The sequence below is a fragment of the Malaclemys terrapin genome, chromosome 12, assembly GCF_027887155.1.
Source record: "Malaclemys terrapin pileata isolate rMalTer1 chromosome 12, rMalTer1.hap1, whole genome shotgun sequence".
Taxonomy (NCBI): Eukaryota; Metazoa; Chordata; order Testudines; family Emydidae; genus Malaclemys; species Malaclemys terrapin.
Window position 1 is genome coordinate 8,438,540 of NC_071516.1, and position 23,206 is coordinate 8,461,745.

Consider the following 23,206-nt stretch of genomic DNA (forward strand, 5'->3'; position numbering starts at 1 on the left):
TGCTTATGGCAAAGTCAGATCAAGTCCTATAACAATGCAGCGGGACCAGCATTCTAGATTTACCCTCATTTTATGTTTCAGGCTGGTATTAAATTTACTTTTACAGTTACAACCCTGCAAATTAGTCTGCGTGTGAGTACATGACATCAATAGTACTACTCTGTACTTAAAGATAAGTACATGCATCTTAGCGCACCTGGATCCTGCAAACATCATCAGTTAAATATGTTTACATTAAAGAGACACAACCATGTAGTTTAGCCATAACATTTATTTTATTAAAAATATAAAATCTCCTGTTAGTATTTTTTGCTTGCATTTAAATACCCCCCAACCCCGGTGCTGGAGAGGCAAATACAACAGCCTTTTTCTAAACCAATGCAGGAGAACCAGGAAATGAAATGACTCAAATAAGGTAACCACTCTGTTTTCAGTGTCTAAACTGTGTGAAATGGCAAAAAGAAACGAACCAACAGGACGACTGGTGACAAGAAAATTAGATTTTGCTTTTTTCCCCTCAGTGTTGTTAACCTAAGGCAATTAAACTTTTTAATCTGATTTTTAGTTACTAACTTTTTATTTTAACTTTTCAACTTTTTATTGACGATTTAAAAATTGCGCTAATCCACGGTGTTGTTTAACAAGTATCAAAAGAGGATGACAATACAAGAGGGCAGCGCTGAGCCCAGCAGGGCAGGAGTTCCAGGAAGCAGACACATGGGGTCGGTAAAAGTTATATCAATCATTTAAAAAATTCACCCCATTGGGCCCATCCTCCTTCAAGTAGTTCAGCTGCTGACCTAATAGGGGCAGGTGATTTTGAACATGGCATTTACATGGATTTGTCAGAAAATAGCTGTAAAAGTAAACATGATACTGCACTAACTTTCACAGTGGTAGCCGTGTCAGTCTGTATCAGCAAAACCAAGGAGGCGACCTTGTGCCACCTTAGAGAGTAACACCTTTATTTGGGCCAAAGCTTTCGTGGGCTCGAACCCACTTCATCAGAGGCATGAAGGGAAAAATACAGGAGCAGGTATATACTTTTCCCTTCATGCCTCTGATGAAGTGGGTTCGAGCCCACCAAAGTTTAGGCCCAAGTAAAGGTGTTAGTCTCTCAGGTGCCACAAGGACTCCTCAGTTGTGTTTGTTTATTGAGAGGGGGCACTGTTCTGTCGATATCTGTCCCGGGGGGGGGACGGGACATTTTAACGTGGACACGGAGTGGCAAACGAGTGCAAAGAGAGACGCCTCTGGCCAGAGCGCGGGGGACCCGCTCAGGCGTAGGAAGGAGTTAACCCAGGGCTGCCAAGACAGGCGCATGAATAATCCCGCGGCCACTCCCCCCACCTCGTCCCGGGGGGCGGCTGCCGCCGAAGGGGTTTGCCAAGCCGCGGCGGGCGCGTTGGCGGGGCAGGGGCAGGAGCCGGCCCCGGGGAGGGGCGGGCAGAGATTGATGGCTCATCACTTGATTAGGCAGCCCTGCCTCTGCCCGGCTTGGCTCCGCGGCGGCACACACCCAGCCTCGGCGGCGGCGGCGGCTCCCCCGCGTGCAGCCCGCTCCCCCGCCAGCTCTCCCCGCCGCGATGCGCCCCGCCGGGCAGCAGCGCTAGGCTCGTCCCCGCCAACTTCCTCTCCCCCCTTCTCCGTCCCTCGCCTCGCAGCGCCGGTGAAAATGGCGAGGAGGGAGAGGGATGCGGGCAGGCTCCGGGGGACCCTGGTGTCGCTGCCGCTGCTGCTGCTGGCGGCGGCGCTGCCCGCCGGCGCGGCTCGCCCGCGGGTCCCCCTGCCCGGGGACGTGAACGGCTACAGCCTGCACCCGCCCTACTTCAACCTGGCCGAGAGCACCCGGATCTCCGCCACCGCCACCTGCGGGGAAGAGCGCGGCGGCAGCCGGAGCCCCCGCGCCGTGGAGGATCTGTACTGCAAGCTGGTCGGCGGGCCGGTGGCAGGAGGGGACCCCAACCAGACCATCCAGGTACGCCCCCCCCCGCGCGCCACTTGTCCCCGGGGGCACCTGCCCCGCGCCCCCTGGCCATGGCTCTCCTCCCCCGCTGCCCCAGGTAGCCCGGCGCCGGCCGCCTCTCCCTTGCATGGAGGCGCTCGCCGGCCGATGAATGGGGCCAGCCGCGCACAAAGCGATGTGGGAAATGCCTCTTCGGGTCCGTGTTTGCTTTGCCCCAGGCGCCCTCTCCTCCCGTTGGTTCTTCTCGCCACCCAGCGAAGGGGGGGACCTGTGAGTTGAGGAAACTTTTTGTTGTGGTTGTTTCTTTGGAGCCGCTGCATTGAATGGCCCGGGGTCGCCTCCCCACGGGATGGTTTGAAGCAGCCCCTCGGCAATTTCCGTCCCAGGCTTTAGCAAAGCGGAGCTGCATTAAATTCCCTAGGAATACGCCTGGCTCTGGTTGTGTGGTGCATTTCCTCCTCAGGGGGGCTTTGCCCCCCCCCCAGTGTAAATCAAGATCTTGTTTTTCTTCCATCAGTCTGTGTTTGCAAAGGTAGATTTCAGCTCCACTGGCTATGTGGAATTAGCCCAGCGGTTCCTTTTAGAAAAGAAGGGTGCGAGCGAGGGAAATCCTGCAACAAATTATCTGGCCCATTTTAGGTCGTTACCTACTAGGAGAGCAATTCGGTGTTTCAGAAAACAGCAGGGCGACAATCTTTTCATTAGTATTTTTTCCCAGGTGTGTGCCCTTGTGTTTGTGCCCTGCAAATAGCAGTTGCACTTTTGCAGAGTGTTCATTTTCTTTAGCTCCCCGAAAGGGCTGATTGTGGAAGATCATTTTGAAGGGATGGTGAGGGGTGATTTCCTCCTCCCTCACTTTTCTAAAAAGCTTGTCACTTGGTTAGTTTGGAGGCATCTTCTCTGAATTCTCCAAACGTGGTTTCTCTTTCAAAGGCTGAAGGGGAAAGGGAACACGTGTGCCTTTTCAGGGTTGCTAGAAATGCTCCAGGGTTGCCAGAAATTGTGCAAACTAAACACAGCCTGTTAGGTTCCCATGGCATTATTTTTAAAGGCATCAGTTTCTATGTTGATGAAATCCAGGGCAAGTGGAGACTGCTGAATGGGTCTGAAAGCAAAGATCAGACATTGGTGATCATGCTAATATTTAATAATATGAGTGTGTAACTTGTGTTGAGATTTTTTTTTAAGGGGTGTTGGTAATATTCACCTGACATCCGCTTGTAAACACCGTTTATCTATATCCCATGTGTCCCAGTTTAACCCAACAATAGGGACCTGTAGCCAGGAATCCCCTTGGAATGCAGACTGCAAAAATGCAGTAATACTCAGTCATCTGTGTGTAGCAGCCTGTTTAACAGCCATGGACATCTTGGAAGGCAGGGAGACCAATTGCGAGAAGATTTGTAAAATGGGAGCCTTAGTTCCATGAATCCCAGATCCGCTGTAATCCCATGAGAAGAGCCAAAGTAGTGGGAAGCAAATAGAAGAATTTGAAACCCTTTTGTGGAATGAGGAAAAAAGCAATGACAAATCTAAGCAACACAATGTGCTGTTTGCCAGTAGCTTCTCCTGGGTTCTTTAAGAAAGATGGTGCTAGTTCACCGGGAGCAATAGGACCCTACTCAGCCTGTTAATAAGCAGCGGGAGTGTTTGGAAAACAGCTAGTGTGAAGTTGCTGTCCTCAAACAGGTCAGATAGGAGAAAGTGGCCCGAATGGAATATCTGCTTCTAAAAAACCCTAAGTCTCCAATGCTTTAGCTAATTGGAATGTTCTCGCTACTAAAGGGCAAAGTCCTGTCAGTGGCCCATGCTTAAGGATGTTGCTGTGGGAAAGCCAACATCCCATCCTCCTTCAATTTGATTGCTTTACCGTTGTTAGCAGACATGTGCGTCAGACCTGTATAATGCAACAGGTATTTATCTAAAATAAAACACAACTGGGCAAATATTGCCTTATTCTGTAGTTGATGGATGTGGGTAAGGATTCTGTGAATCCTGAGCATAGCAGTTGTTGGAACTGCAGTGCTGCGCTTTTATTGTCAATGTAATGCTTAGAGAGGAAGACGACTGAGAAATGCGTGCTGTTCTGTGTGCAGTTGCCAACATCTAAATACCTGGTAAGTAAATCCAGTAAAATGAGACTTCTAAAAACAGGGAGGTTTATTGCACATTAAGGGCTATGCATTTGACATGAAGTCAGTGGCCATTTGGGATGCTTCTGTGTGACTAGCCTGATTTATAACAGCCTGCATTAAATAGTGGCTAAAATAAAGCATTTGGAGTCTAATGACTTGTGTGGTGCTCTCTAGCAAGTGTGACTCATGCCCTTGCAAATACAGCCTGGCCCTAGCACTGTAGTTTTCTTAAATCTTACCAGTTATTTCCAGTTAAACAAACGTGGTTCCTTAGACTTTGAGATACTATAGTGACCCCCTCCCTGTCCTTCTGTGCAGCTCTGATATGGGCGTGCTTTGATCTGAGCTCTGCTTCCTAGGCTGATATTCTTCGGTCAATCTGAAAGCTTTACAATCCTTTTGTAGTGGCTCCTTTCCATGACTACAGGCAGCACCTGAAAGGAAGGGAAAAAAGAGGTATTAGTGCAAAGGTCAGAGTTCCCAATTCATCCCTGTTAGGGATTTCAGCACCACCCAGTGACTAAAGCAATGGGGGGGGGGGGGGGGAGGAGGGGAAGTGTTCAATTTAAGCAGTTTGAAGCGACAGGAATGAACTCCAAATGTAAGTCACTAATACGCTCCATGTTTCACCAGATACTCGCCTAACCCCTTCACCTGCTCTCTTGTATATTGTTCCACACCAAGTGCAGCCACGGTGAGGAAGGCTTTTGGGTGGGAGCGTGGCAAGATTCAGTTTTGATGGGTACTCAAGAAGTTTCAATGGGGCATGGTAGTTAAGAGGACAGACATTCGCTGGATTGGCTGCCTAATAAATATTGTAGCTTGTCAATTTAATAGGTTCAATCAGTTCTCCCACCACGAACAGTTTTAGTTAATTAACACTGTAATAGAATTTTTTGGAGAGGGAAATCAACTATTTTTGCCTCAAGGAATTCCTAAAAAAACCCTGTTTTGTTTAATAATACTGGCTTTGAAAATCGCAGAGTTTGTGGCATAGTTTCAAACACCAGGCTCCAGATCTGTTTGGAATATGATGAAGTCAGGGCGTGGCTACACTTGCAGATGTGCTTTGAGTTAAACCAGCCTTTCGGAGAGCGCAGTAAGGAAAGCGCTGCAGTCTGTCCACACTGACAGCTGCAAGCGCACTGGCGTGGCCACATTTGCGGCACTTGCAGCGGCATCGGGAGCTGTGCATTATGGGCAACTATCCCACAGAGCAGATTTGGTCCCTTTGTCTTGTTATCTGCTATGTCTGTAAAGTGCCTATCGTGGTTTGTGTGCTATACAAATAATTGGGAGATAGCTAATGTCAAAGACTTGTCCCTGGAAGTTTGGATGTTAGACTAAAATGGAAGGATTGCTACTGTACCTCATTATTTCTACCTATGTCTTTTCCATGCTTCCTTGTATTAAGACACCAACATTTTAATGACTTAATTGGAATTGAAAACAAATCCTGTGAATTTTTTTTTGGGCAACAGGTTATAGCTGCCTGCAAAACCAGACACCTGTTGCAACAACAGCCAAGCATGTGCCAATTTGGTGTGTGCAGTTACCGGATTTGCATGCACAGTTGAGGTAATTGTGCACCTGACTCATTTGAAAATGCCACCCAGGGCTTCCCCAGCCCCCCAGTTTATTTTCTCTAAAGCCTTGGGGTCTTGTCCCTCAGGGTTTCTGATAAATTAGGTGAGGATCAGTGAGAATGGGTCAAGGCAAGGCCAGATAAGCCAGTACAAAGCCAGCTGCCTTAAGGTTGCCAAGCTCAGCAGGGCTTCAGGGCTCTTGTCTGTGCTCTGAGGAGAATTGAGATTTCCCATTTACTTCAGTGGGAGCAGGAGCAGGCCAGTGATTCTTTGAAGGCTTCTCTTCCATTCAGTCCCTCTCCTTATCACTCCTCTTGCAGTTTGTTCTGATAGCAGCACTATTATGTTCCTTAAACCCTTTTGCAACTTCTGTCTTTCTTCCTCCATTTCAATAGTTCTTTCACCTTGTTGCTTACCTTGATAGGCATCTCCCTCCCTCCTGCTCTTGAGCTGAGAAAACGTCTGTGTTGTTGTTTCCACAAGGCCCAGGTTAACACTTGTCAGACCTGCATTTTTCTTTTTAAAACAAAATCTTCAGATTCTGAGGTCAGAGCTCAGCTCTCTTTTGATCTGAATCTGTACCAGTGTAAGTGTGTAATCTGCCCTAAAATATGTTTGACTCGCTTAGTAGCTAGCAATGATCAATGTTGCTTGTGAGTCAGGTGCTCTCTCTAGACAAACGAGCTATTAAACTTTTGGGAATGGTAATATCAGGGACCAAATTACACCATTTAATAGCAAGCTCAAGTAACAGGTTTCAGAGTAGCAGCCGTGTTAGTCTGTATCCGGAGTACAAGGAGTACTTGTGGCACCTTAGAGACTAACAAATTTATTTGAGCATAAGCTTTCGTGGGCGACAGCAAGTAAGCCACTGAGATGTTAGCCTTTAATACTGGCACTTAGCACCAGTAACAGAGAAAGGAACGTTTGTAGCATCAATAAAGTACAGTAGCCTTTGTTAACTTTCAGTCCTCTGGAAACTTGAAGGGGCGACTACATGTCATTGCTAGGGTTGTGTGAAACACTTGCAACAAAATTCAAGAACATCAGAGTGAGGATTTTGCATTTTGCTCCAAGTTTCTTTAACATCCCACTTTCGTGACAAGCCTCTGAATTTTGGGCTTGGCACTAGAAATCTAATTCTCCACACAACCTGTTGCACAGGTTTCTTTTAGCAGGTCTCTTCTTTAGTCACCTGTTACTTGTTCACCCAGTGAATGTCTGTTCTTTGCTTGTCTGTGCCCTTGTTAGATGTTGGTTTAAAAAGACCTTGTTCTGACTCCCTGTGTTACAGCAAGGTCTCAGTGCACAGCAAACAGTGTTACACTGGGCAGCTCTGGTTGTCTCCATTCCTTGGCTTTGTACTTCGCTGTCTGGTATTTTCATATCTCTAGCCGAGTTAATTAAAAGGTGGGCTTGTTCGGAACAAGTTGTGTTGCATAATTGCCTGCAAATAACATACCACACGTCTGCAGGGAAGAATGCTGGGAATTTTCAGTTTCCTTTTTGGCTTGGAGTCTCATCCAGCCCTTTGAGTTTGTGGAAATGACAATGGTTATTCTGTGGGATGACTATCTTATGGGATGACTATCTTACTGCAGCCCTGGAGGGGGAGAGGGTTTGAAGTGCTAGGAAGCTGGAAGTTGTTCCTGGAGATATGTTTCTGGTGTAATAACGCCAGCTGATCTTAAACTGAACTTTGCACCCCTTGATAATCTGTACGTTATTCCCTAACAGCCAGAAACTTCTATGCTTAAACTCTGTACCGTTCACCTTTTTTTTTTTTTTTTTTTTTTTTTTTTTTTTTAAACCTCTTTTAAAAAAAAAAATGTTAAATTTAAAACTACCAGGAGCCAGGACAGACAAGGCTGACTGACGTACTATGCCCAGAGGTAACCATCTCTTTTAAAGGGGAACTGTCAGCTAAGTGAACTCCTTTTGTGGGCTGTTCATAGCAAGGTGATTCAAGTGACAGGACAGAGGGACTAAGCTAATAACTCACCAATTCCCTAGACTATTTTCAGGCCCCCTCAGCGTGGCCCAAATCCCTCCTTTTGGTGTAACCTGCCTTGCTGTTCTACAGAAGTGTCTTAAGCAGCTGGGCGCCTGCCTGACGCTGCTCAGGGCCCACCCCATGAGTTGCAGGGTTCTCTCCCTCCCTGGCTGCATGCCCAGGGGTCTGTTGGTACCATAGCAACCCATGCTGCACCAGGGAGACCATGAGTGACTCACAGCTAGAGGCCCTATTGCTGCTGAGGAGATCACAAGGCTGGCTGGTCTGGCCAGGTGTTGGATGTTGGCTATTACATTCAAGCAGGGCCATAGCTGAAAGGGTTTTACTTGTAAATTCCCTCTTCCACTCCCGTTTTTGTTTTGGGTTTTGGTTTTCTGGTCCCTATTAGAATTATACATGTACAGAAGGGGAAGGGAACACTGTGACGGGTTGGATCACAGAAACCCCCTTGGGAGCTGCCACCCAATGTATCAAGACTACTTCTATTTTTTTTTTTTTTTAATTAAATTAAATATTAAATTAATGGAGATATCCTGTCTCCTAGAACTGGAAGGGACCTTGAAAGGTCATCGAGTCCAGCCCCCTGCCTTCACTAGCAGGACCAAGTACTGATTTTGCCCCAGATCCCTAAGTGGCCCCCTCAAGGATTGAACTCACAAGCCTGGGTTTAGCAGGCCAATGCTCGAACCACTGAGCTATCCCTCCTCCCCCACAGCTATTCCTGTTTTCCCTGCCAGCTCAGGACTCCAGCACCCTGTCTTGCTGAGCCAGACACTCCCGTCTGCTCCAACACAGATCCAGGGTCTGAATTACTTGCCCCAAAGCTGCAAGTTTACCTGAAAACAGCTCACAGAAGTGTGCTTGTCTTTAGCACTCAGATGCCCAACTCCCAATGGGGTCTAAACCCAAATAAATCCGTTTTACCCTGTATAAAGCTTATTGTTCGCCCTCTATAACACTGATAGAGAGAGATGCACAGTTGTTTGCTCCCCCAGCTATTAATACATACTCTGAGTTAATTAATAAAAAATGATTTTATTTAATACAGAAAGTAGGATTTAAGTGGTTCCAAATAGTAACAGACAGAACAAAGTAAGTCATCAAGCAAAATAAAATAAAATGCGCAAATCTATGTCTAATTAAACTGAATACAGATACTCTCCCTCAGAGATGCTTCAGTAAGTTTTTTTTTCTCAGATTGGACACCTTCCAGGCCTGGGCACAATTCTTTCCCCTGGTACAGCTCTTGTTCCAGCTCAGGTGATAGCTAGGGGATTCTTCATGATGGCTCCTCCTCTCCTTGTTCTCCTTCACTCCTTTATATATCTTTTGCATAAGGCGGGAACCCTTTGTCCCTCTGGGTTTTTTTCCCCCTCCTCCCCCCACTGGAAAAGCACCAGGTTAAAGATGGATTCCAGGTCCGGTGACATGATCACATGTCACTGCAAGACTTCATTACCCACTTGCCAGCACACACACATACAGGAAGACTCGCAGGTAAACAGCCATCTGTAGACAATGGTCCTGGTTAATGGGAGTCATCAAGATTCCAAACCACTATTAATGGCCCACACTTTGCATAATTACAATAGGCCCTCAGAGTTGTATTTCATATTTCTAGTTTTAGATACAAGAGTGGTACATTTATACAAATAGGATGATCACACTCAGTAGATTATAAGCTTTGTAATGATGCCTTACAAGAGACCTTTTACATGAAGCATATGCCAGTTACATTATATTCACTTATTATCATGGTTTTTATAAAACTATATAGACTGCACAACATCACAAACACATTTTGTTTATTTTAAAAAAACCTCAGGTGTGGACCCCAAGCAATCCCCTCCTCCAGTGCTGTAGAATTTCCAGTTGGAAATGTGCTTCATATACCCTCAGTTTGGGGGTGGTCACAACACAACAGCATAACTTTGGGTTGCCTGCAATAATGGCACTTGTGGGGGGTTGTTTATTCATCCTGGCTGGAGAGATCCCCATTAAAAATGATTGATGTGGGTTTAAAGAGAACATGTGTGGAGAGAATGTGCATCTTTAAAGGGATACAAGCCCTCTTTGGGGAGAGGATGGTGGTGAGGTGGCTAAACCACTTAGGTGCCACATCCACTTCTTGATTGTTCTTTGCCTCTCCTTTTATCTGGCAAGAATATCCTCCCTCCCTGATGTCTGGGCTTTTTATGAACAAAAAAGTCTGCTGCTTGGAACGTGCCAGCTGCTCTGGGATTGTGTTAATTTCTCCTGTTTGTGTCTTCTGGCAGGGGCAGTACTGCGACATTTGCACATCGATGAACAGCAACAAGGCTCACCCCATAACCAACGCCATCGACGGAACAGAGCGCTGGTGGCAGAGTCCTCCCCTCTCTCGCGGGCTGGAGTTCAACCAGGTCAATGTGACCTTGGACCTTGGACAGGTAATGGAAAAGGCTTGTGGTGTTTTAGATTGAAAGCTGCTCTTGTCGGGGACCTGTCCTCTTGGGTGTCTTTAAAGAGCTTCAGTTATCCCCATGGTAGAGGTGAGACACAACGCTGCTGTGAAAAGAGCAGGAGTACTTGTGGCACCTTAGAGACTAACAAAGGTGCCACAAGTACTCCTGTTCTTTTTGCGGATACAGACTAACACGGCTGCTACTCTGAAACGCTGCTGTGATGACTGGACAGGGAGTTCTCCCCTAAGGTCCCAGGGTGCAGACAAGACCTTCTAGTTCTCTCCAGCTCTAAAACAAAACTTAATGCAATCTGTGCTGCATAGTGTTACCTACCACACAATCTCCCTAAGCATTGGCCACAGCGGTCACACGAGTCACAAAAACCTGTAGCGCTGACTAAATAATAGTAGTGCCCCTGAAGAGTCTTTGGCTAACTTGGCTACCATGTCATATGTAAACTTCACTCCTGAATTCCTTGTTGCTATAGCCAAAACATGAGCCATGGCTGGCCCAGAGGTGTTAAGATGTGTGTGGCAAAACCTTAACTAGAGCATTTAAACCATGGAGTTTTAAAACATGAAATCAACTTTAAAGGCCTTGTGACAAAACTGACAATAGAGCTTTGGTCTTCAATGCTGTCCAGTGAAAAGAATTAGCACTGTAGAAATGCTAGCTACCAGCCCTCATGGCCGCTCACCTCTGTAGCGCCTGTTCATTTGGAGACCAATTCTTCTGGAAACGTCGGGTTATTTTTTTCAAACCTTCCTCAGCGGAGGGGAGGACTCCAGGAGTAAACTGTTTCTAAAAACAACACTGGCCACGTTGTAAACAAGAAATCACAAACTCTGCTTAGTGACCCTGGGCTTTTCTGTAGGCCTTTGCTTCTGTATATAGACAGCAGCGTGGCCAGTGTCTGCTATATCCAGAGAACCCTGTCAGTCCACAGACGCTTCCAAACAGGAGAGTGTGGTGCAGTGTCTCTGAGTGTAGGGGCATTAGGGAAGACTCCTGCTTTCCAGATGCCTCATTGCCTGGTGTGCTGTAGAGATTGTCTTTTACCTCCGCATGCTATTGATGCAGTAGAAGGGCTTTGCTTGTCTCAGGTCTTCTGAAAGGGACTGTTTGAGGGCTTCATAGGGGCCTGTTGCTTAGGCAGAAGGGAAGCATTTTTAAGCAATTGCCTCATTTTGCAACTCACCTTGTTCAATATTTAAATATCCCCAGTACATTAGGGGAGCGGCAGGGCATCGGTGAATGGGGCCTGGAGAGGGGTTATAGCATGTTCTGCTGAATGGTCTGACATGAAGCTTTTCATTTCAAGAGAGCGCCTGCTGTCTGCCGGGAGGAGATCTCCTGGCTAGTAGCCCTGGCTTCCCGGGTTCTTGAATAGAGCAGGCGAAGGAGGCAGTCTCTGTGCTGTAAGCAGTTTACTCCTCAGAATTCAGTGAGCCGGGCATTCGCTCCAGAACTTGTTTGTAATGAAGTAGCACTTCTAACTGCTGCTGCGCCCATTGTGCTGGCACCCATCGCCAGCATTGGGATTTCTCTGGCCCTTGCTGATGGGGGGGCGGGGAGGGGGATGAGGTTTCCAAGCAGGTTGAGGGTTGGCTTGAGCAATGGGCCTTCTGCTACCAAAAGGTGGAGAGAAAGTTGGAATCAAGTTTTTGAAGCTTGTGTTACAGGTGAGCTGCACAATGCAAGCCCCTCACCTTATTTGTAGGCACGTTGCTTTTTTGCTTGTGCAGATATGGGGCTCGGTGAATGAGGCCTTTGCATGGTTCCCCTATTGTGTGGCTTTGATAGCATAACCATTATGAAGGCAGTGGAGGAGTTTCATTGAGTGAGCAGAATTTCAGGTGCATGGATGGACTGTCAAGTTATTTGTAAAAAGAACAGGAGTACTTGTGGCATCTTAGAGACTAACAAATTTATTAGAGCATAAGCTTTCGTGGACTACAGCCCAAGGTGCCACAAGTACTCCTGTTCTTTTTGCGGATACAGACTAACACGGCTGCTACTCTGAAACAAGTTATTTGTAGTCCGCTTGGTTTGGAGTTAAATAAACTCGGGGGGCCCTGAGCATGCCCTAAAGATCTGTGCCTGAAGGGGGTGCTCTGCACTGAGATCTTCCCTATAGCCAGGCAACCGAACCCTTGCCATGTAGGAGGAATCTAGGCCTAGTTTGTACCTCCTGATTTTCTGTAATTTTCAAAAAAGAAGAACAGGAGTACTTGTGGCACCTTAGAGACTAACAAATTTATTAGAGCATAAGCTTTCGTGGACTACAGCCCACTTCTTCGGATGCATATAGAATGGAACATATATTGAGGAGATATATATACACACATACAGAGAGCATAAACAGGTGGGAGTTGTCTTACCAACTCTGAGAGGCCAATTAATTAAGAGAAAAAAAACTTCTGAAGTGATAATCAAGCTAGCCCAGTACAGACAGTTTGATAAGAAGTGTGAGAATACTTACAAGGGGAGATAGATTCAATGTTTGTAATAGCTCAGCCATTCCCAGTCCTTATTCAAACCGGAGTTGATTGTGTCTAGTTTGCATATCAATTCTAGCTCAGCAGTCTCTCGTTGGAGTCTGTTTTTGAAGTTTTTCTGTTGTAATATAGCCACCTGCAGGTCTGTCACTGAATGACCAGACAGGTTAAAGTGTTCTCCCACTGGTTTTTGAGTATTTTGATTCCTGATGTCAGATTTGTGTCCATTAATTCTTTTGCGTAGAGACTGTCCGGTTTGGCCAATGTACATGGCAGAGGGGCATTGCTGGCACATGATGGCATATATCACATTGGTAGATGTGCAGGTGAACGAGCCCCTGAAGGTATGGCTGATGTGATTAGGTCCTATGATGATGTCACTTGAATAGATGTGGACAGAGTTGGCATCGGGGTTTGTTACAAGGATAGGTTCCTGGGTTAGTGGTTTTGTTCAGTGATGTGTGGTTGCTGGTGAGTATTTGCTTTAGGTTGGGGGGTTGTCTGTAAGCGAGGACAGGTCTGTCTCCCAAGATCTGTGAGAGTAAAGGATCATCTTTCAGGATAGGTTGTAGATCTCTGATGATGCGCTGGAGAGGTTTTAGTTGGGGGCTGAAGGTGACAGCTAGTGGTGTTCTGTTATTTTCTTTGTTGGGCCTGTCTTGTAGGAGGTGACTTCTGGGTACTCGTCTGGCTCTGTCAATCTGTTTTTTCACTTCAGCAGTTGGGTATTGTAGTTTTAAGGATGCTTGATAGAGATCTTGTAGGTGCTTGTCTCTATCCGAGGGATTGGAGCAAACCAGTAATTTTCAAATATGTTAATTTCTGCTCATCCATTTGAGCTAAGTCTCCAGGATCCCCTCTAAACATGTCCCTGACACGTAACAGTGCTAGCATAGCTTTCCTGCATGCTGTGGACAAAGATCTTTTTTCCGGAGACCCTTGATAGCTACACTGCGCAATCCACGTTGCCCCCCCAAACATCCCCATAATGCCTTGATCAGAATCTCTAAAGCAGATTTAGAATATGGCTCTTGGGAGGGTGAGAGTCCTCAGCCACACTGGCCAAGGAGGTTGTACTAATGCCGTTTCAGAGGGACCCAGTGGATGCCAGCTACTTTGGAAACGCTCCAAATGCAGGGGTTTTGTGAGGTGAGGAGAATGCTAGAGCTTTGTCTCCTGATGGGAGGATGTGGGTGGAACTTTGCTTGCTCCAACTGCTGTCTGTACCTGTGGGCGGGAGGGAAAGGAGAGAGGGTTTCAAAGCCCATCAAGTCAGGGCAGGCATTCCTCTTCTCCCCTCCCCCCCTTCTCCAAGCAGCACCTTTGGCCCTAAACAGCGATGCAGTCTGCAGAGACTGCTAGCGAGCTACTGAAGCTTTGATGGCTCAAATCTGCATCTACCTCCTTCAGTTCCTTCCTAGACTGTAACATTGGGAGTGCGGGAGTGAAGATCCAGGGGGAAAGTTGGGATATTGGGGGGGAGGGGAAGAATTCTGCCATGGTGAAATTTTTGGTCTTTGGGTTTTCTCTTTCTCACCCTGCACTCTCATGTTTCCTTGTTCATTTCCCATTCCCTCATTCTTTTGCTAGTGGGAAATGGGATTTCATCACCGTGCATGCTAGGTCATGAGCAAAATCCAGTGTGACCGCTGATGGTGACTGGTGGATTATGTGGAAAGGATCCCTCTAAAATGACTGGCTTCAAAGTAGCAGCTGTGTTAGTCTCTAAGGTGCCACAAGTACTCCTGGTCTTTTTCTAAAATGACTGTTACTCCTCACCATGTCCAAAGTTTGCATTCACTGGTCCTCCACAAATACCCAATGCAGGCCACTGCAAGAGCACATGGTCTGTTCTCAAACTAGCATCCCATTTCTGGCAGTTTCATCATAACAGTAATCCTATATTAAATGAACATTCCTTTCACGTATACTCTGGATTGGCCCCGGTTCTCATCCCCCACTTGTAGGGGTTAGGTGATGGCGAGTGTTTGTGGGATTCTGTAACCCTTCACCTGGTTTCCTTCTGTTGACCTGAGGCTGTGGCTGAGAGCGGAAGGTAAAGAAAGGCTTGCCTGAGGTCCTATTGTACCTGCAGGGCATGTGCCAGAAGAGCCTAATGTAATTGGAAGAGAAGTGTTGGAAATTCCTCAGATGCCTGTGGGACTGTGCAGGTAATAGCCTGAAAGGCAGGCTGAGCAATTTACAGGCTGGAAAATAAGGCCTTTTATGCCTCCCAATGCCTTGTGGGGAGCCCTTTTTTGTCCAGTTTAAATTGAATTGAGTGGATTGGCCAATGTCTGCCTCAGAAAATGTCTTACACATTTTAGATAGTAACCAGCACTGGTTCCTTTTGCGCTATGATGTTGGGGTACAGGGTGGATGTGTTTAAACACATCGAAGGTTCTGGGGTCACGGACACTTGGTTTGCTGCAGAGATACTGGAGTGTCCTAGGGTGGTTAGGGTCAGGAAAGGGTTTCTTTGCAACACTGCCCTTTTGCCATAGCAATTCTTTGCTGCCAGCGTCTCTTCTGAGGCTTGGCCTTCACTTAAACGTTAGGTCAACATAGCTATCTCAGTCAGGAGTGTAGGGGGGAAAAAAAATGCCTGGCTGACACAGCTATGCCAACCTATCACCCAGTGTAGATACAGCTGTGTTGAAGGAAGAGGGCTTCCCTTGACAGAGCTACTGTCGTTCAGGGAGGAGTTGTTCCTACGCTGATGGGAAATACCCCTTCCATTGCTGTAGATGGTGTCTGCGCTGTGGGGTTATGCCAGCATAGCCACTGCATAGACATGCCCTGAGTCATGCCTGCTTAATTACTAACGAGAACGAAGTTCCTTCAGCACTTGACAGCATCATGGGGATAGGGGAGACTGTGATTAATTTGTTCATCAGGCTGCTTTCAGTGGCTGTGTCCAGAGAACTTGCTCTCTTTCTTCACTGGGATAATGAAATTGGAAGGGAAGGGGAAAGGGAGGAATATTCTTTGTAGCCAACTAACAACGGTTTATAAAACGCACGTTGGCCACCCACCTGGAATTATTATATTAAAGGCCCACATCATGTCCTCTTAATGTCAGCAGCTGCTTAAATATTATGGCTTCATTGGTAGGGTAGATCAGAGAGGTCTCGTCCTAGAATGGGCAAAAGGTAATCAAATGCATAATCTGCTTGGGAGAAATTGTTCCAGCTCCCTTGTATCTGCTCCCTCATCGTCTGTGGTAGCAGAGCTATGGTTTCAGAACTGCCATTGGATGTTGTGGATAAAACAGGGAAAGGGGTGGAGGGAGAAAAGCCATCTAGAATTCCGATACTTGGCTGAGATCTGGCAGCTAGAAACAAAACAAGTTGCTCCATTTACAACTGGAAAAAAGGGAGCTAATTGGTATTGGAAGCTGCTGGTGGAGAATAAATAGAGAACAGATTTTTTTGCTGCTGTTGATCATAAACTCACTCTGAAAGCTTCCAAACGTTTTGACACTGGGGTAAGTAGTCTGGTGATTCCTTGGGAGGGTCTTGTTACAAAATAATGCTACAGAACCATGCTAGAACAAGGATTGGCTTTCCTGCATGGATGGGGCTGGAGTGTATTAGCACTAAGTTTACAGCATCATTGCTTAGCGTGGTTCTATCCACAGGTCAGACCAAACCACGCAATAACGTTTTTGATGCTGAGGCTCAATGTTACAGTGCAGGTGGGGGTATTAGTGACACTTGCCTATACCGTGTGGAAGACAATGATTCTCTTAAGTGAAAGGAAACTGAGCTTGCTAGTGAAACTGTTTTGTCTGTGAGGGCATCTTCACTGTAGAGGCAGCCTAGGTGCACGGTGCCTGGGCGAGCAGCCACACTGCAGAGCCCGTTCTGAGTTACTGTGTGCTGCACTCATCCGTGTGTGTCGCTAGGGAGGCCGGTCTCATGGGTGGTTGTGCTGCAGTAAGCCAACCCACTCTGATTCTTAACTTGTCTGTCCTGGGCACATGTGGGGAGGGGGATTTTGGGAAAGCACTGGAGAATTGTCAGCACTCAAGTGGTTTAGCCTGGATCCTCACTGCAAAATGGGTGGGTCAGCAGCCTGGGTGAAAGCAGAACCTGGGCTCTAACCCCTTTTCCCTGAGCCATGCCAGCTAGCCCATGTTCAAAGCACCCCAGTGATGTTTTTGCGTGTGGACAGGAGAGGCATTGGGGTAGGAGCCTGGGCTGACTCTTCAGTGAAGGCCTCCCAAATGGGAGGTGTCGAGGCCAGTATTCACCTGAGTGTTGGGCAGAGAGGCAGCTTGCAGTAAGTGTGCTGCAGTTGCCATAGAAAGTCAGTGGGTGCAGGGACACGTCGGCTTTACCCAATGAAATAACAGGGAACTGCTCCAAGGCACGTGCAGATTGATCTTCATACTCAATGCCCTGGGGAAGTGAAGGCTCCGTTTGAGCGCTGAGCAGGTCAGCTGGGGAAGGGGGAAAAAGTCCATCAGCGAGAGCCTTGGAGCCTTTGTCACAAGCAGTAGGTTACACGGAGAGAGCACACGGAGGATTGACTGAATCTCTGTGGTACTTGCCTGCCATAGTTCTGTTGATTGCTACTTGCTGCAGGTGGCGGGAGGGACAGGGCGCGATTGAAGGTATTTTAGCTGAGCAACTCTTGAAGCGAGAGCCGTAATAAATCCGGTGGCTCTTTTTTCAAGAAATATGAATGGCTGGCTCCCTGCCAGAGCTTGACATCTTCCTGACATGAAGCTGAACCAGGCCAAGCCTCTCCAGAGAGCGTTCTGTATTGTTGGTGTTTCATGGTACGTTGTGCGGAGAAGAATGCTTGCAGCCAGGAAATGGAAGTGCCTTCATGCCGGTGCTTGCCTAAGGTTAATAACTGCAGCACTGGTGGCGATGGGGTGCTTAGCGTCCCCGCTTCCACAGAGCTGTTGCCCACCCTGGCTGATGCTGGAGTTGCCATGATTCCCCCCTAAACACAGTGGGTAGAACTCCAGATTGAAATTTTGCAGTGTGTCTTGATTCACACCCTCTCAGGTATTTATTTCCTTCTCTGAAGCCCACATTTCTTCCTGTCTAGCAGCCTCCACTTGGGGGGAAAAAATCCCAGGCCCGGAAGAGCAGGATCTGACAGTGCCTCATACCTTCCGGCCACTCTCTCCTAGATCCCAAGGCCAAAAGTGACCATTATGATTAAGGCCACAATTTAATCACAGGTATTTTTAGGAAAAGTCATGGACAGGTTGTGGGCAAGAAACAAAAATCACGGCCCGTGACCTATCCATGACTTACACCATAAATACCCATGATTGAATCTTGGGGGAAGCCCTGGTGGGAGGAAGAGCCCGCGGCACCGTCTCTCCCCCGGCACCACCTACTGCGAGCTGCCGAGTTGTGGCAGCTCCCGCCACCCCTGGCACGACTGTTCAGGCTGTCCCCAGGGCCAGCCGCATTGGCGGCTGCTGCTGGGTGGTCCCTGGGACCACTGCCAGGAGCCGTCAAGCTGCGGCTGCTCCCACCGCCCTGGGACAGCTGCCTGGAGCCACCAAAGCAGCAGCTGGTGTGGCTGGCTGCAGAGCTGCTCCAGCAGTGGCCGGTGTGGCTGTCCCCAGGGCCCCCTGAACAGCAGGCCCTGGGGCCAGCTGTTTGGGTGGCCCTGGGGTCAGCCACACTGGCAGCTGCAGAAGTCACGGAGGTCGCAGGAAGTCATGGAATCCGTGACCTCGGAGACAAATACGGAGCCCTAATTATGATGCTGACCTCATGGATACCACAGGCCATAGAATAGGGGTTCCCAAACTTTTTGCCGGCTTGACTCAAATTTAATGAAGGCTTTCCTGCCAGGACCCCAGAGAACATGGAGGGCACCATTTAGAAGAGCATAGTGTGTGATCACACTTGCAGAGGATGCTTTTGTAGAGCAAAATGATGTCCTCCATGCATCATGACCTTGCATGTACAGTGCATACGAGGTTGCTCTGTGTGGCACAAAATGGCGCCCTCGGCACAGCAGGGATCACTGGAACACCATCTGCTGATGCCGTATCTAGAACCCATCTTTTAGAAAGGCATTCAATCGTGATATAAAAATGGTGAGGCTTGGAGAATGCACCATGACCCGTGGTAAATTATCCAGTGGTTAATTACTCTTGCTGTTAAAAATTTACACCTTAATTCCAGTTTGCATTTCTCTAGGGTCAATTCCATTGCATCACATTATACCTTTCTCAGCTAGACTGAAGGGCCTTTAATCAAATATTTGTTCCCCATGTAGATACTTACAGGATATAATCAATTACCCCTTAATCTGGTGTGTTATGGGGCACTGCTCTAGGGGAAGAATGCCGCCTTCTCTTCATCTTTGACTTTCTGTACTGACATTCATATGCATTTGCCTTTGTCTCTTTAGAGATGACAGTGTTTCATCCTTCAGAGACGTCCAGGTAGTAACTTCTACCAGATGTACACTCCAAATCCAGTTCTCCTTATTCAAAAGCTTCACATATTAATAATTTACAGAAGACCTGAGGAAAAGGATGGATGGATGGATAGATAGATAGATGAACGTTAGGACTAGTTTGAAGGTGCTTGGTTTAGTATCCGTAACAAATGCATAAGCTACAGAATAAGTGGACATAGGTGCTAGGGATGTAAATATGGGTAAAAAAACTGGTTAAACGATTAATTATTTTGTTTAACTGGTTAACCGTTAACTGAGGTAGCTGGGGTGGGGGGGAGCTGGCATGGTGAGGGGCTGGGGGTCCGGCTCGCAGGGGGTGGGTGTGTGCGTGTCCGGGGGCCAGGGGCCAGCGTGTGTGGCCGGGGTCTGGCGTAGCTGGGACCAGCTCGTGGGGGGTCTGGTGGACGGGGTCGGGCAGTATGGGGCTTGGCGGGACGGGGGTCAGGTGGGGCTGGGGGCACAGCAGGGGCCTGGCACAGCCAGGACTTGGGGCCTACTGGCTCAGCTGGCCTGGCTGGGGGTGGACTGGCATGGCTGGGGCTGGAGTCCCTCCTGCCAGCCTGTTGCAGGGCTGCTGGGGTTATCGGTTAACTATGGTTAACCGGTAAGTCTAATGCTTACCGGTTAACTGTTTAACCTTTTACATCCCTAATAGGTGCTAGAAGTAGGGGTACTGCTGCACCCCCAGCTTGAAGTGGTTTCCATGAGACAGAGGGTTTACAGTTTGGCTCATTGGCTCTCAGCTCCCCTGCTGTACAAATTGTTTCAGCACTACTGCAGGTGGATCATTGACCTCGTTCCTTGTGACGTAGGAGTTTGCTGGGTTTTCGAAGAGATGAAAGTTGCAGGCTCTGAAGAAAAGAGCTCCCCTAGAGACCCAGTGGCCCAGCTAATTAGCTTATTTTCTAAGCCCCTTTAGTTGAGAAGTAAAGGTGTCAGTCGTCGCAATACACAGTGGTTGCCTTTATCCCTGTATCAGACTGATTCTTGTTAAGTGGGAAACTCATTCCAAAAGGAGGTGTGTTTTCCTGGAGTCTATTTCCTGTTCACAAGTCTCACTTCCTCTTTCTTATTGCACAGCGTAGACTGCTGCTTGGGGCCTGTATTGTGTAAAGGTTAACCATGCAAGGGGTGGACATAGAAGAGATGTCCGTGTGAGCCAGGCATGCAGTCATGTACATACAGCTTTGGCATGTGTTCCACTTTTAATAAGCAGTCCCTAAGTCAGGGATGGGCAAACTACGGCCCGCAGGCCGGATCCGGCCCCTCAAGGCTTTGGATCCGGCCAGCGGGATTGCCCCCCGTGGTGCCACGGGCCCCGCACCGCTCTCAGCAGCGGCTGGCCCGATGTCCCTTCGGCCCCCGGGGCCCTTGCCTGCAGGCACCACCCCCCACAGCTCCCATTGGCCGGGAACAAGGAACTGCAGCCAATGGGAGCTTTGGGGGAGGTACCTGGAGGCGCAGCAAGGGCAGCACACGCAGAGCCCTTCGCCCCCCATCTCCCAGGGGCTGCAGCGCTTCCTGGAGCGGCGTGGGGCCGGGGACAGGGCAGGTGTGCAGGGAGTCTGCTCTGGCCCTGGTGTGCACCACTGCCATCCCAGAGCCCAAACCCCTCCTGCACCCTGCCCCCCAACTCCCTGCCCTAAGCCCACTGCCTGCACTGCGCACCCTGCCTGCACTGCGCACCAATTCCCTGCCACACCCCGTGTATCCTAACCTCCTGCTCTGAGCTCCTTGCTGCACCCCTCCAAACCCCTGCCCTGGGCCCCCTCGTACGCCCAGCACCCCCTCCAAACCCCAATCCCCTACCCTGAGCCCCCTCATACAGTCCACACCCCTCCTCTGCCCCAATCCCTTGTCCTGAGCCCCTTCCTGCACACTGCACCCCCTCCCACACTCTGCACTCTCTCCTGCACCCCAACCCCCTGCCCTCGGCCCAAAAAGTTTGCCCACCCCTGCCCTAAGTGAACAATTAAATCCCTAATCTCCACTGGCATCTGCATTCAGAGAAAGTTCTTACCATTTTCCATGGGTAAGTAAACAGCCTAACCTCGTGCATTGTTAAAGGAGAGATGTGAAGGAAGAGCACAATTCACGGTACTCTTTCTCCACCTGTGTCCAGTCCGTTCTTATTTTCCTTTAGAAATATCAGTTTATCCTTTAACCTGGTGGTTTGGGGGACCGGCACAGTAATAGCTAGTCTGCACTTCTCCTATCTCCAGTGAGGTGTGGATGGGTGGGGGTTAGCATGCAGCTGAGTCCTAGTTATTCTAAAACCACATCAAGAACAGCCTTGATACACCCTGAGAGAAATTACTAATAAAGGAAGCCCATTCTGCTGGTGGTTGGCACGATTCTCTGTTGCATTGCTGATGCTTGCTTGGAAACATTCGGCTTGGGATGGGAACTGAGGTCCTCGTTCCTTAGAACATCACAGTGGTCTCCATAGTGATCCTAGAACAGAGCGCATCCATCCAAACACAAGAACCAAAGACCACAGGGATACACACATGTAAGGCAGTTCACCGTACCTGGTCATGCTGAGATACCTCTGGTGCTGCAGCTACAAAGGAGCCTTAGCTATCAATTTAATGGTGCTCTGCGAAGTATTTAATTTAAAATAAATTAGGTTTGTGGGATTTTGAGCTCCTCTGATTATTTTGGACCTCTGACTAGGTCCTAAGGTGATGTAGTTGCTGCCTCACTTTTTCATTAGGGTGACCAGGTGATTTAGCAACCCTGCCAAATGGAATTCCACCCCTGCTGGGTTAACCGACGTCCATCATATATGGACATCCTGGCCATAATACTTCAAGATACATCGCCTCCTCATTGGGATCTGTCTTTGCAGGTGTTTGTCCCAAGGGCCTGCTCTGTCCCAGTGGTTGGTGTACAAGATGTAAACGATAGGGTCCAGCCTGAACTGTAGCTGGCTGGATCGTCTGCTCTTCTCATCTGTGGTCTGGGTTATAGCAAGCTCATCACCCAGTTACGCTGGGGGGTGGATGAAGGAGAGCACTCACTCCCTCTACTGAGAACTCCAAACCTGGGCTTCTCAGAGGAAGCAGATTGTTGCCTCCTGCTTTCTGCAAGCTCTGCTTCCATGCACACAGTCTCTTCCTCCACCCAGAGAGAAGCTCTTTACACAAATTCCCCTGTCCGGGGTTTCTCCTTACCCACCTTCTCAGCTCTCTGCCAAGAAATCCTTAGTCCTCTCCAATGCTCTTTCCCAAGCCTATGTTGGAGAAACCCAACAGCAGCTGCACCCCAAGGGTTCCTGTCTTTCCATCTGTGGACGGACTTACAACAGTTCTGAAAGGGAGGGGTTTCGATATCCCTGCCACCTCCTGCAGCATGCCACGGCTACAGTTCCCTCCCTTCCTCCTAGAGTACTAGTCACAAAATGCCATGCTGCTTGAACAGGCTTATGTGCCAAGTGGTCAGCTTGCCTTAAAGGGCCCAGCATGCCCTGCTACCGCGAGAGATGCGGCAGTCAGGACTTCTTTATATAATTTGTGTGTGTTGTGTTTTTTTTTTTTTTTTTTTTTTTTTTAAAACCTTTTTAGAAGTATCAGGACCATCAATAATCATCTCTCTTCTTGCTGGAGGACCTCTGTGGGGAGGAGTAGTGGGGCTTAGGGATGTTTGTTGTGAGCTCTTGCACCTCAGTTGAAGGGGTGAGGGGTAAAACCCTTTAACAAAGGCATTCTTTCTCCAAAGTGTGTGTTAGCCATCGGCACTCAGAAGAGTTAACACAAATAAAGCCTGCTAAACAGTCTGATGAAACATCCCTTCCCCTCTTAAGTTGCTGAGGCTACAGTCGCTTGACTCGTGATAGGGTCACTGGCTCTTCAGTCGCAGAGTAGCTTTCAGAGTAGACAGGACATGAATTTTTAATGATTAAAAAAGACAAGCAAAGCGTCCCCCAGTCTGAGCACTTCTGACTGCTTTTCTCTATTCCTAGGAAGGATGCCTTTGTCCATGGGATGGGGATTATTTATTTTCTGTGTGTGTGTGTGTGTGTGTGTGTGTTTAAATATGGCCGCTACTAAGCAGGTGGAGACCCTTTTTTTTCATTTTTCTTGTTGCTCCAAAAACAAAGGAAGAAGTGTGTGTGTG

General features: G+C 48.2%; 1 protein-coding gene across 3 annotated transcripts in view; it reads left to right on the top strand.

The window, feature by feature from the left end:
* The first annotated feature begins 299 nt into the window (after positions 1-299).
* The window catches only part of LAMA5 (laminin subunit alpha 5), a 167,806-nt gene continuing 144,899 nt past the window's right edge, over positions 300-23,206 (top strand). For all 3 annotated transcript variants that reach the window (XM_054045341.1, XM_054045342.1, XM_054045343.1), the window contains exons 1-2: positions 300-1,978; positions 9,978-10,130. In XM_054045341.1, coding sequence (XP_053901316.1) covers positions 1,013-1,978; positions 9,978-10,130 — 1,119 coding nt within the window. In that variant the 5' untranslated portion in view covers positions 300-1,012. The remainder of the gene's footprint in view (positions 1,979-9,977; positions 10,131-23,206) is intronic.